Raw genomic sequence first — 13,997 nt, 5'->3', positions numbered from 1 at the left:
AATACTTTTGGAGTAATAGCTGTGACGCTGCAGCGAGAGAAAAAGCCTCCTCTCCTCTCTCTGGCGTTGGGGGGGTAGGGTCCGCTCCCCGGCGCCCTATGGGCTGCCACCCCCCCAGGCAGACGTCTCGGTTGGCATTCGGTGCGCGTTTAGAGGGCAAAGTGGAGCAGCCGTGTGCGAGTCACGACGCCTCGCAGCTCGGCATGACCTGCTCGTGAATGCGGGTTTTTTTTTTCTTTCCTCGGGTGACGTGAGAATGGATGTCATTCCTGCACCTCCACGCGCATGCTGGTTTTGTAATCTTTTTTTAAGGATGTAACGATTTTTTTTCTTCCTGGACAACCCATTTCCCAAGGAGTGTGTATGCGTGAGATCATTTAAATTGTTTAGGGAAGAAGCGTCGTGATAGCCCCCCCCCCCCTTTCTTTTTTGATTCTCCTCGCGTGTGCGTGGATGTGCGCGCGTCCACCGACGTCGCGCACCACCAGCACGCCACACTCGGCGTGCTCCTGAGCCATGGCGTCCCCGGGCTTCTGGTCCCTCGGTGCGGGGGACAATTCGGGCAGCCAGAGTCCCAACACTCGTGAGTGCATCGCGCATTCATTCACGCAGGCCTCGCATCGCCTTTTTAATTAGGAATATCATTCTCATCGTCGCCTTACGTCACATTCAGTCGGGTGACATTTTTGTGCCTTTTTTCAAGTTGCGCGTCCTCTTATCTTTTGTAGCCCGGGCTTGGTGCCAGGCGGCGGCCCAGAAGATCTCCGGAGGGCTCGGATCCAAATTATGTGGTACGTCCAGTTCAATGGTTATTTTCCTGCACGTTTTTTTTTTTTGTCTTGAGTCGAATTGTGCCGATTGTGTGCATGCGTTGAAGCGCTCCTGAACGTGAACGAGGGGGACAAAGGTGCAGCCGAGCCCCCCGCCGCCAAGCAGCCGCCTCTCGCGGCGGAGGGCAGCTGCGGATGCAACAAAAGCTGCGACTGCGCCAAAGCCGCCGTGCAAGGCTTCGCCGACCTCTACTCAACAGGTGCGCCGCACGTGAACGCACCTACTAAACCAACAAAAATCTGCATTCTTAGTCATTAACGAGGAGCCCGAAGATTTGAAACAGAAGCACGATTAATTTTCTGAGGCCTCTTCTGGCCATATTTATGGTAAAATAGCTGTGCGCTGGTTATATAATCGACCTTGCATTTCAATACATGACATTTATGATTTAGATCGTTCATTTTAGCATGAGATAAATTAAATGCACTCTGGATTCGACGATTGCTGCTGCAGAGAGGTCACCTTGATTTATTTTTTATTCTGCTGCAAAAAAAATAATAACGATCAACGTTTAAAAATACGGTAGATATTTGAGGGGGAACAAATTCCCTCTCCTTTTTGTTCCGCAGACCTCCTCCCGGCCATGGATGGAGATGCCAGGACCCTGAGCTTCCTGCAGGAGGTGGTGGACATCCTGCTGGCCTACATCGTGGAGTCGTTCAACCGCGACACCAAAGTGATCGACTTCCACTACCCTAGTGAGCTGCTGCAGATGAACAACTGGGAGCTGCAGCACGAGCCCAGCACGCTGGACGACATCTTGATCAGCTGCCGCGCCACCCTCAAGTACGCCATCAAGACAGGTGAGCTCGCCCGCACCCAAAAAAAAAAAAGAAACCCGAAAAGAAAAAAAGAGACATTTCTTTTTGGAGGAATGAAATAATAAATGGACCTCTTCCACATCCTTCTGAAGCTCCAAAGATAATCATCTGCAGATTACGCAGTCACGTGCAGCTGTCGGCCCAACTAAAGCACGTCATGAAATAAAAAAAATATATAACACGCAAACGTTTGCTTTTTGTGTGCTCGACGTGCGTAAAATAATATAATTGAAACCTAGAGTACACATTGATTTGCTTTCAAAAAAGCATTTAATGCGTTGTAACTCCAGATCTAAAAAATAGCTTGACAATATTTCGGAATTGTAACCACCTTAAAAAAAATCATTCAGTTGCTGCAAATCCACAAAATAAAACATATGTAGATAAATCGATCGATAGATCAAAACAACGTTCCATGAGAAATGTTTTAGCGCTGCAACAAACCAAATGACAACAAAATGTATCGTTTGGATTGTAACGCACATGATTGATAATTGATTTTGCCGTTCATTTCCTGTGAGATGCGTGTGTCAAGCTTTTTACCTCCGTCAGCCCACCCCAGGTACTTCAACCAGCTCTCCACTGGCTTGGACATGGTGGGCCTGGCTGCTGATTGGCTGACGTCCACTGCCAATACCAACATGTGAGTTTAAGCGGTTCCTCCTCCTCGTCATCATCATCATCATCCTCATTTCCTGTACAGCATGCGCGCGTGCCTCTTTTGCTCTCTTTTTTTTTTGCTGTCAAATGAACAAAAAGAGGAGAATTAGCCCCCCTCACCCAATCACTCGTTTTCTATTTTGTTCTCCGCCCCGCCCCTCCCTCCTTGCATCCCCATGGGAACAAGAGAGGGAGAAAATTGGCTGTGAAATTAAATCCAGCGGCTCCATTTAGCGTGCATGTGTCTGCTTTTGGGCTGATAAAGCCCCATGCCGCTGGGCCAACAGTGACTTAAAAAAGCCTGCGGGCAATTAATTATAACCTCTACGGTCAGACATGAGTAGAAATGTACTTTTTATGCGACCGATAGAAATGTTAAAGCTCACTCACTCAAATGCATTTACGGTTAATGCTTTTTTTACATTTTCAATTTTTGTTTTTTGGAATCAAATTAATTCTAGTTTTCGTCCGTGGCAAATAATTCCTCGCCGCGGGCTACATTTTTGTCAAATAAAGGAATTTGATATTTTAATTAGGTAGACTTGCACGATGTATTCCGGACATTTTTCAAAGATGCATTCTGCTTCACGTGGTGTTCACGTGCAGCTTACAAAATTGCATAAAGAGTTGTTGCTAATATTTTTACCCTGTTATAACAGTAAAAAATGATCACAAATTTAGAGAGCGTTCTTAAGCGTTTTTGTATCCCAAATGAAGTGTCCGTCAGATTATGGGAGTGTGACGCGCATGCCTCTGACGTCACCACGCAGGTTCACGTACGAGGTGGCTCCGGTGTTCGTGCTGCTGGAGTACGTGACGCTCAAGAAGATGCGCGAGATCATCGGCTGGCACGAGGGCCGCGGCGACGGCATCTTCTCGCCTGGTGCGCTGCGCACGAACCCGCACACACGCACGCGCGCGCACCGACAGCGTCATTTGCATATAAAAAAGAAAGTAGGGCAGCCAATTAACGTGAACCAATTAGGAAGCCTCCTCAGCATGCTTGAATTTCTTTTATGATTATTTGCAGGATTGGATATGACTACGTTGATATATGCTCTATACAAATATTGATATGCCGCACACTTATATATTGTATTTGTTTCCATATGGGGTTATTGAAATAGAAACGTTAATGATGTAAAAATGAAAATACGGTTTGTGTTGGCAGGAGTGTGTCGAAATGACAATTTTCATTTCAAAATATAAATACCGTGTTTTTTTAATGCCGACGCTCATTTTTGGATTCTCGACATAATTTCAACGCTAAAGCACGTCGGTTGCGATGTTTGCTATGTCCGCTAGGTGGCGCCATTTCCAACATGTACGCCATGCTGCTGGCTCGTTTCAAGATGTTCCCTGAAGTCAAGGAGAAAGGAATGTCATCCGTTCCCAGGCTGGTGGCCTTCACCTCCGAACATGTAACAATCATATCAAATCTGTATTTATCATTATTATGCCGCTAATGTAGTTACAGAGCCTTCCCAAAAAGGACGACTTTGTGTTTTCTTCGGGCTTCCGCGTTTTCAAGCCGGCCCATCAGGATGTAAATCGTGGCCGTGGCGTCACATTTCACGTTTTCATCTTCCGTAGAGTCATTTCTCCATCAAGAAAGGAGCAGCGGCTCTTGGCATCGGCACCGAAAGCGTCATCTGCATCAAGGTCGACCAAAGGTACCGAACGTATTCATGCTGCCACTTTACGTGGACTGAAAACAACCACGATGATGTCATGCCTCAACATGATGAGCAATTTGATTTTTTTTTTTCCAGCGGCAAAATGATCCCTGCCGACCTGGAGCGGCGAATCCTGGAGGCCAAAGAGAAGGTGAAGCCTCGGCTGCCGTTGCACCGGTCACCGTCCAAGCAAATCTTAACGGTTTGATTTCGCACAGGGTTTTGTGCCATTCTTCGTGAGCGCCACGGCGGGCACAACGGTCTACGGCGCCTTCGACCCGCTCATCGCCATTTCCGACATCTGCAGGAAGTACAACGTCTGGATGCACGTGGACGTGAGTCGCTTGTGGCTCTGACGAATGCCAATTGCTTTGACAAAATGTGAGCGCGAGTTAGAAATCACCCCCCGCCATTATTGACCTCCTCCTCCTTTGCGTCATCTTTTTCTACCCCTTAAAGAAAATTTAGTCCGGACGGCCAAGTCCCAATCAGGATAGCTCCAGCCGTTATTTTGTGTGGTCAGTAAGCACAGAATGACGAAGGCTTGATTTATTTCGTTTGTCAAATTAGGGTGCGTGGGGAGGAAGTCTGCTCATGTCCAGGAGGCACCGCTGGAAGCTGGATGGCGTTGAGAGGCAAGTCTGCTTCACAAGGTCTCCAAGGTGGCCTCTTTTGTAGCCTTGGATCCTAGCTAACCCGACTCCAACATAATGTTGTTGCCCCAGAGCCAATTCGGTGACTTGGAACCCGCATAAGATGATGTCGGTGCCACTACAGTGTTCTGCCCTGTTGGTTCGCGAGGAGGCAAGTTTGAAGCCCCACACTACTTACCTGCTTTCAAATTGACAATGGGAAAAAAAAAATCAAGTACCGTTCTCCCCCTGTGGCAGGGCTTGATGCAGAACTGCAACCAGATGCACGCCTGCTACCTGTTCCAGCAGGACAAGCACTACGACCTGTCCTATGATACCGGAGACAAGGCGCTGCAGTGCGGACGTCACGTGGACATCTTCAAGCTGTGGCTCATGTGGAGGGCCAAGGTGAGGACCGCAGCGGCGACGCCTTGCCATATAACCGATCGCACCTCCCTTCGCAGGGCACCATCGGGTTTGAGGAGCAGATCGACAAGTGTCTGGAGCTGTCCGAGTACCTGTACAACAAGATTAAGGACAGGGAAGGATACCAGATGGTCTTTGATGGAAAAGTAGGTGCAAGTCATTTCATTGGCCGGTGTGACTAAGTGGAAACGCAATCTCAATTGGGTTAGACTTCTTCTCAAGTCGTGCATTGGTTTGTGTGTTGCCCACGCAGCCTCAGCACACCAACGTTTGCTTCTGGTATCTACCACCCGGGATGCGCTGCCTGGACGACAAAGAGGAGAAGAAGAAACGCTTGCACAAGGTGAAGTGTATGTCGGTAATGCGCTAACCCCGCTAATGCTAATGTAGCGCTACTCGACGCCTTTTCGACACATCTTCATTCATGTAGCCAGCCGGGAACAAAGGCTGCTTTGCTTTATTTCTGTTTTATTAAGAGTCTGAAACGTTAGCTGGTGTTAGCGACGAGTCGTTTTCTGAAATGACCTTGACTTTGTGACCGTTTGCACGCACGCCGCAGGTGGCACCGGTGATCAAGGCGCGCATGATGGAGTACGGGACCACCATGGTAAGCTACCAGCCGCAGGGGGATAAGGTCAACTTCTTCCGTATGGTCATCTCCAACCCGGCCGCCACCTTCCAGGACATCGACTTCCTCATTGAGGAAATCGAGCGTCTGGGCCAGGATCTCTAAAGGCCTTCCTCGCTGTAACTCGCCGCTGCGCTTTACCCCCTTTCAAAGCTAACCTTAGATTCCATTTGCCGTTTCAAAATGGCGCGCGGATGCTCTAGACCCAATTTCCAGCCCAATTTTTCTCATGGTTTCACCCGTCCCACATACTTTAAAATATAGACAAGCAAAAGTTTTGCAAGCAGTCTGTCCCTCCCAATTAAGATTTACGGTCCAACTGGTGCACTAAAGACAATTTGACTTATTAAACTCCAAAATGCAGAAAACAAAAGCCCGCTAGCTTCTTGCTAACATCAAATGTGAAACACAATCGGCAGGCTAACGGAAATCCGGACAAGCAGAGCCGCTCCAAATTTGCACTTGGATGCGTACGAGGAAATGGATTACTTAGCAACACAACAACAAGCGCGATATTCGATATATAAATATAGATATGTACATACACACACGTCTATCTGTATCTAGCTTTGCTGCGGACTGATGCGGTCCAAAGCTTTGTACAAGTGCTTCTGTCCGCCAGTCTTGTCCCAATCAACAAATGCTATAGATTTGCTGTGACTTTAACTGTGCTAATATGTGATCGTGTGCAATATGTCATATTAGCATTATTTTTCTAATCGTTTTGACATTGGTACGACAAAATCCTCTGGAGTATAAATGGAATTTGTCCTCTTGAAACAAAGTGTTGGGCTTTGCTCCCCTCCCGTGGTCATCTAGGCCGAGCGCTAGCAACATGGCTAATTTGCCTATGCTAATGAAGGGCCGGTGACTCAAAAAGTGTTGATGCCAGCTGTGAAACAAATGCAAGCCAAGAGCTCATGGGGGAATGTAGTGGAGGGGGGGGGGGGGTCGCCCTTAATTCATTCTACAGCAATATTGATCGTGTGACTGGTCATAAGAAAAGCACAATTAGCTCCACAATCCCTTTTTGCTCTTACTCAGTAAAGTGTAAATAGTGCAAACGTGTAGCTAGTATGTCAAAGCTGAGAAGGTTTGTGACGTTGACTGCTATTTTTGGGCTGCAAAGTTCATTTATCTGATGCAATTGTGACAAAAAACAATTTGTTTTTATTTTAGTCATTCAGTAACTGCACAAATTGACTGAATTATAAATAAAGCACAAAAGACACATTTGATTCAATTTTTGCAAGCAGGCCCATCTTTGAGCTCTAAACTTTGCCCCCTCCCAAATCTAGCATGTCAACTTGAATGTATAAGTTCTTGCGTTCTTGCCCGTCGTGGTGACTTTAGTGAGCCGGAAGGACTTTGTGTTGTCCTATGTGGCGGCGTGACCTTTGCCTGTGTTGTGGCGTCCTTTTGCTGCCTTCTCGTCCAACTTTGCTGGTATTGTCTGTTCAATATAGCGCCTGACACGTTTTGCTCTCGTGCACTTTAGCCTACGAGCACAAAGCACACGCCCGTGTTTGTGTTGCGTGATTCGGCTTACAAATATATTAATTGACGATTTGCTTTGAATATGCCGTTCGGAATACCCCAGAAGAGGTCGCCTCAACTGCCTCCAAAGTCAAACATCGTTTGGTCAGGGTGAACTGGTCTTGCTTTGCTGCCATCTTGTGGCGTTTGCAGGCAATTACAAATATTTTTTGTTGGTGCTTTTTCTGTCGTATTTGCATTTGTGTGATGTTTCCGAGGCTTGGGTGATGACGAATGGAGCGCTAATGGCTAGCGACCAAGTGCTAGCGGCCAAGCGCTAACGGCCAAGCGGTTCGTTGCTTCCGGTCCGGCTTCCTCTGCACGTGCGTGCATGCGCTTTCTTGCCTTGGCCTGCTTACGTAGTGCCTCTGTTTGTCTGTATTGGAACCTTAATATCGATCTATCTATCTATCTATCTATCTATCTATCGCTCTGTATCTCCATGTCTCTGCGTATGGCTCGTCAAGTATTTGTTTGGCTTTGTAAGTAGCTCTGGCGTGATGTCCAGCGTATGATTGTCGTCTTAGGGCTTTGGTGTACGAAAACGCGCGTCTCTGTGCCGCCAGCATGCCGACCCCGCCTCTACGCTCTGTCTTCTTCTTCTTCTCGTCCTGGATGTTCTTCTGCTTTCTACGCCGCTTCTGCCTGAGTGTCATATAACGCCGCTGCATGTTCCCCTCCCCACGCTGGGCTTCCGTATTTAACCTCGCTCTGTCTTTGGCCCGGGGGGCCTCCGGCTGCAACGACCCGCCGCTGCCGTTTGGATGTCTTGTTGACCGTGTCTCCAAGTGGTCCGTTTTGATCGAATCCTCATGATTTGCCATTGTAAGCGATCAATAAGCCTTCGTTGACGCTAGATGATATGGTACAAATATAGATTGTGTAAAGTGATGTGCTGGAGTTCACATTCATTTGTCCTGAACTATGTGTTGATCCATGAGGAAGATAATATATGAATAAATATTGTAATTAATTGAAAAAAAATGTCTTTCTGTAACTTCTTTCGACAAGAGGCCTCGAGCAGTTTACTTTTTTTTTGTCACACACACACGTGTATATTATACACAGTAAAAGCTACAAACAAACTGACAAATAACTTGTTTTCAAATCAGATGAGTAAAAAATGGTCAAATATTAAAAAAAAAAAGATATTAAAAGTGAAGACAATTTGCAATTCTTGTAATGACACATTTGATGCATTTGTCTTTACGGGCCACATAAAATGATGTGGTGGGCCGTATCTGGCCCCCGGGCCTTAAGTTTGACACCCGTGCCCTACAGTATCAGCGACCCAACATGTTGGCTTTCTTCTTGTCGATTGTCAGCCCGCTGCGGGTTTCCCCCCGACGCTCTTCGCTGCCTTCCTGGAATGAATGGACGGGGCTCGGTGACTCACACAGCGTCTTACAGCACAAGATTGCGTAAGATGACGAGCCCGTGTGATTTTGTCAAGATTCAAGTGCACAATGTGTTCTCTAGCCGGGAAACGTACAAGCGCGACACTCGGGAAGTCACAGACATGACCAAAATCACATGTTTGATTTGTAGAGTTGAAAGTGAAAAATATTCTTATTTGACGAACCAATAAAACCCCTTGGAGGAGCATTTTTTTTTGGGCGAGTTTCTATCTGCGTCACGATTCGATTGGTGCCATAAAAGTGACGTTTATGACTGGCTCTTTGTACTTTCCTCCACAAAGTGGGTCAACAGCGTGTGCGCGCATACGTGCGCGCGCATGCACGTTTTCCTCCGTTTATAAGGCAAAAGGTGTGTGTGCACTCTGAGCTGCACGTGAGATCGTCATTATTGGTGAGCATTTCCTTTTCTTATTAAATATTTTCTATCGCTGTGCCACATTGGATTTATTGAACATCCACGAACTGTTTTTTTTCAATCTCAATGTCAAATACTACTTGATTTATACATCGATATCATGAAACCTTAAGACGAACAAATCAGATTGATTTGTCCGATAAGAATGATTCCGTTTCCAAACCCCAAATGCTGTGAGTCATGTCATACATGATGTCAACGTGCTTTTTGTGTGGCGCTCTTCCCGTAAAGCTTCTCAAAGGCAACCCTGAAGAGTGTGAAAAGAGGAAGTCCTAGGGTTCATTAAGTCACATTTCAACGCTTCCTTCTGCAGTCAAATATATTCTTGTTCTTTTGTCGAGCCAGGACTCCATCCAGCATGCAAGCGCAGATTTCAATTCTGGAGAGGCAGCGGCAAGAGGTGAGGAAAAAGATCGTGTGCTGGTTAAGCATGTGGTTCCGTCAGAAACTGCACAATAATTTATTATATTTTGCATTTTAATTTTTTATTTGTAATTTGTATATGATAGTGATGATTCAAATATACTCATTTTCACGGCACTTATTCTTGTTTGAATATAATCGTTATAATAATCTAATACGGTTTCTTTCTTGAATGATATTGGTTGAAAAAGTAGTGCCTCGGGGTTGTTGAGGATCTCCTTGTTTGTTTTCCCCTCAGCTGCTGACCATCAATGAGAAATGGGCAAAAGAGTACAACATCATGGTGGCCTTCTACCAACAAAAGGTAAATCGTTTTTTAGCAAATACCAAGTCATTTAAGCATCAACAATCTTAACACTTCATTTTCTTTATTTAATATTACGGTTTATGTACACATCAAGATGTATTGTGTAAGCGCTTTTTATTTATTTAAGCAAAGCCATTTGAATAAATTCAATCCCAATTTGTTATGATTACATTTTTAACAGGATGGTTGAATGATGTTTGAGCATTATTAAAGAAAGATCATTATTATCAATTTGATTTTTGACAGCTTCTGAGTCTCCGGGTATCGCGACGAGATCACAGCGACGTTGTGAAAGAGACATATCAAACAAAACCATGCAAGAGAGAAAAACTTCAGGTAAATATATGAATTTCTGTGTCGTGTGCACATTCACTTGCTTTTTCGAACAAATGCGCCCAAATTAAACGCTTTAAAACTCGCAGTGTGGCTCACGTGAAGTCGCTCAATTTAAAAGGCAACCCAGTGTAGAACGTGAGGATGGCGCTCTCTAGTGGACAAAAATAAGACCTGCATCTTACCTGCATTTATTTTTGTCGTGTTATATACACGAAGCCTTAACATAATTACAAATGTAGACGAGCGAGTCTTTTATTTAACAATTCAACAATATAAATGTTAAAATATGTATTTTTAATTTATTATAGCCTGTCAACTCTGAACTCCACAAAGCTGTGACGGAAGCTGAAGAACTGCGGGCGCGCAACCACGTTCTGACGAGAAAGGGTCAGCAACAGCTGGAGGAGATCAGCCGGCTCAATAAAGTGAGTCCAAAGTTTTCATTTCAAAACATGCTTTGCCATGATTTTATTTTTATTTGTAAAATGACTCCTGGAATCATGGTTGCTTTGCTTGCCCCCCCAAAGGCTCTTGAGGAAAGACTCCATCCGTTTCAGACATTCGAGGAGAGTCGTGGATCTGCAGAGGACCTCTGGAAACATCAGGTTAGCTTTTGTCATCATCATCTTGCATTCACGTGTGTGTATTTGTGCCTTAACACGCTTGTTTCCTTGTCCAGGCGGAGGTGTTCAAGGAGGACTTCCTGAAGGAGCGAGGAGACAAGGAGAAGCTCCAGTACAAATACACCGAGTTGCAGAAGAAGCTTAGCAAAGCCCGAGATGAGCTGCACCGCCTTAAATCACAGGTGCTCACAATTCATTCATGAAATGGCAAAGTTTCTGATCTGCACAAAAATGGCTGGACATGTCTGTGTGTGAGTTGTAGTTTTTGGCATTGAATGACTTCATTGTTTAGGCCACTTGGACCCGCATCCTGCACCCCATGGTAGACTGCACTTGCAAGACGACCGCAGCCCCGCCCGCGTCCCAAAGGAGACGGCACCCAACGAGAGACAACTGAAACCAGACATCTTTTTGCAAATCAGCCTCTCAGAGTCCTGAGACAGGTGGCCCAAATGGCCTTCAGTGAGGATTGTGTGGACATTTGTGGCGCCCTCTAGTGACGCTAAACGTGAATTGCATTTGGGAAAATGTCCAACGCAATATTCCATCCATTTTCTGTACCGCTTTGTCCCCACGGGGGTCGCGGGTGGGCTGGAGCCTATCCCAGCGGTCATCGGGCAGTAGGCGGGGGGCACCCTGAACCGGTTGCCAGCCAATCACAGGGCACACAGAGACGAACGACAATATTGTCAAACTGAACTGTTCCACTTCAAATCTAGCTTCGACCGAACATGCACGTTTGGTCAGCTTGTTCGTGCAAGCTGTCAAGCACACAAAGTAAAACTTTTAATAACCTCAAATCAAATAAAGAATTTTTTTCTTCTACCTCAGAAGCAGTCCTCCCTCTCGTTTGGGCAGTGGTAAATTGCTCTCGCGTTCTCCACTGGCAATATTTACGACCCCCGCCCCTAAAAAAAATGTGCCGGAAAGAGGTTTTCTACTATTTGTCATATCGCTGTGAGGGGAATTGGCAATTTAGCGCCCCCTTAAGGTTCAGGGCGGGTGGACTAGCCTGAGGCGAGTGAGGAGTTTCCGGGTTAACGCAACTCAATCCTCTTGTTTATGGTGCGTTCATGGAAGCTAAAATTCATCTTTGACTGCTTTAGGTCACACATCCGGACATTTCAATTATTATTCGCAAAGTTAATAGTCGGGACCCTGCGCGAAGGCCAAAGCAGGCCCGACTGCTTCATAATCCGATGTTATGTCATGTATGTCATTCATGTCCCTGCCGCTAGATGTCAGGCTTTCTCTGTTTTTACTGGGTGGAGGCTGGTGTTGTGTTAGGGGAGGAGGGCTGACGTCAGACTCATGCTTGTTACTCCAGCGTCTGACTAAAATGTCCACAAGATGACCACAACCATAAATTCCGTGGTAGTTTAATTCAAACGAGTCATTAAATACCGGGTCGCGCCTTAATGTTGTCATTGTGTACCTGGTCGCAATCTTTGGCCCCTCCGAATGACAACAGTGACGTCTAGTGGTTGTAACAAGCATTTTGGCCCCTACACTATGTACATTAGGGAAATAAAGTCATGTTGATGCTGGAAAAATCACATGAAGAGCAAGAGGAAAACTCTCAGTCACTCAAACTGTCTACGAAAAAGGGAAGCCCTGAGCATATAACCACTTACGTCCTCTGCTGGGCGGAGTATATGCCATGGGGCTTTTTCGCAGGAGGGTTACCAGTGTGGAATGTCAGGCCTCATTATCAGTCCAGCACAAGCATCCTCCCTTATCTGCTCTTTTTCTAAACAAACACTCCGCCAAATTCATATCCGTGCGTGCATGCATGCGTGGCTTGAAAACTGCATCAACTCATACATTGTCGAGGAGACGGTCAACAATGTCATTTTCCCGTAAATGACACTTCAGAGGTGGCGTTTTTTGGGAGTCACCGTCAGTCAAAGGCGAACCCCGCCCCTCCCAAGTGGGTTGGGGCTTTTCTAATATGGGATGACATCACCCCCCCCCCCCTTTTTTTTTGTCTTTCTCCTTTCAGCATATCTGTGTCATCAGCAAGACCGGCAAGCAGAAGTACAAGATTTGACTCAACATCTCGTTGGGGGAAAGAATTCTACAGAAAGGTGACAAAATACACATCTTTGAATGTACATGTCAGCCTTCCACTGTGTGAGCAACGAAAACGCCAAAGAAAAAGCAGAGCGGCTGAGGCTGTTGGTGGCAGATGGCGAGAGATTATTCAAGTTGGCACCATCCAGAGGTCTGACTCAGAGAAAACACACACACACACACATGATGTGCTTGTTCCGTTGTGACTCTGTGCAGGCGCCTTCCAATCTGATCCAATCGGGCAACACTGCAGGATTGTGTTTCAAAGTCCATGTTTTCAACACCCTCATCATTTTGTATTTTGAAGCATTTTGTAAAATGCATGCTCAAATGTGTGTGGGGGGGGCTCTTTCCAGGGCCTCGCTTCCGCCCGAACTGTACGATGGAAGAACAGATACTTTTTCTTTCCATACTCGACATATTTCATGGAATACAAATAAACACCAACATGGATGGTGTTCTGCACGTTGCCTTTATCATCAACCCGAAGAAAGGAAGCTGAAAACGTGCCCTCCCTTCAGTCCCTTGACACCAAGATGGCGCCATATGTGATGTGGCTTCGGCTCGAGTGCACAAAAGCCTGGCCCTCCGTCTCTGGATTCATAAGAGGTAGGTGAAAATTGCACAATGAAGCCAGCCCGCCCTCCAGGTTGCCGCCATTGCGCTCCTTCCTTTCTTGTTATTTTCAGCTCCGGAAACTCATCCGAAACGAGCTGCCGCGTGACTGCGTTTGGAGAGATCATTACATTCCTACTTTGGTTCCAAACTTAAGAGTGTGAGCGATAAGAAAAAAAGGCCAAAAGTCTCACGGCCTTATCACAAAACATCAAACTGCAGCTAAGGGTTGGGGGGGGCAAGATAAGTGAATCATACCTTATGATCTCTCCCAACACGGCCTAATGATTCACATGGCGGCCGAGCTATTTTGTGCAGCCTTGCCGTGTTTGGCATCACTTGCTGAACATTGGCGGGGTGCTCGCGGGGCTTTAAGTTGCCCATTGTCTAAAAACGGGGTCCCTTCTTAGACAATAGCGCTCCAGCCCCCCTGAAACTGAGGGCAGCCGTGCGGGTCAAAGGAGGTCCTATTGTCCCGCCGTCTATTGAGGAGCCTGCAAACGAAACACTGTCAGCCTTTGTTATGGTCGACATCAGCTGCGTGCAGCACCCCCTCCTCCTGCCTCCACCGCACCCG

The 13,997-nt window shown here is 46.4% G+C and overlaps 2 protein-coding genes across 5 annotated transcripts; both read left to right on the top strand.

Annotated features, from left to right (window-relative positions):
- Nucleotides 1–66: 66 nt before the first annotated feature.
- Nucleotides 67–8,101, top strand: LOC148380900 (glutamate decarboxylase 2-like). 3 transcript variants are annotated; one of them, XM_088363181.1, is made up of 16 exons: nt 67–583; nt 729–791; nt 878–1,030; nt 1,401–1,634; nt 2,205–2,295; nt 3,083–3,195; nt 3,618–3,733; nt 3,906–3,985; nt 4,085–4,139; nt 4,207–4,323; nt 4,559–4,623; nt 4,714–4,792; nt 4,879–5,028; nt 5,085–5,192; nt 5,300–5,389; nt 5,606–8,101. In XM_088363181.1, exons 1-16 carry the CDS (start codon nt 517–519, stop codon nt 5,777–5,779), a joined length of 1,755 nt encoding a protein of 584 aa, XP_088219307.1. In that variant the 5' UTR covers nt 67–516; the 3' UTR covers nt 5,780–8,101. The 3 variants fall into 3 exon arrangements, with proteins under 3 accessions (XP_088219307.1, XP_088219310.1, XP_088219309.1); XM_088363184.1 differs by lacking the exons at nt 67–583; nt 729–791 and having other exon boundaries at nt 1,026–1,157; XM_088363183.1 differs by lacking the exons at nt 67–583; nt 729–791; nt 878–1,030 and adding an exon at nt 1,166–1,288.
- Nucleotides 8,102–8,783: 682 nt separating this feature from the next.
- Nucleotides 8,784–11,601, top strand: LOC148380899 (TNFAIP3-interacting protein 3-like). Of its 2 annotated transcripts, XM_088363212.1 has the most exons (8): nt 8,784–9,019; nt 9,389–9,443; nt 9,705–9,770; nt 10,020–10,109; nt 10,418–10,534; nt 10,637–10,714; nt 10,789–10,914; nt 11,025–11,601. In XM_088363212.1, the coding sequence occupies exons 2-8, from the start codon at nt 9,402–9,404 to the stop codon at nt 11,127–11,129; spliced, it is 624 nt and encodes a 207-aa protein (XP_088219338.1). In that variant the 5' UTR covers nt 8,784–9,019; nt 9,389–9,401; the 3' UTR covers nt 11,130–11,601. The 2 variants fall into 2 exon arrangements, with proteins under 2 accessions (XP_088219338.1, XP_088219337.1); XM_088363211.1 differs by lacking the exon at nt 8,784–9,019 and having other exon boundaries at nt 9,074–9,443; nt 11,025–11,600.
- The last annotated feature ends 2,396 nt before the right edge of the window (nt 11,602–13,997 follow it).

This window comes from Syngnathus floridae, chromosome 20, assembly GCF_059516105.1.
Source record: "Syngnathus floridae isolate MCC-2025c chromosome 20, RoL_Sflo_1.0, whole genome shotgun sequence".
NCBI lineage: Eukaryota > Metazoa > Chordata > Actinopteri > Syngnathiformes > Syngnathidae > Syngnathus > Syngnathus floridae.
Note: the sequence above shows the minus strand (reverse complement) of the source record. Positions and strands in the feature narration are given on the sequence as shown.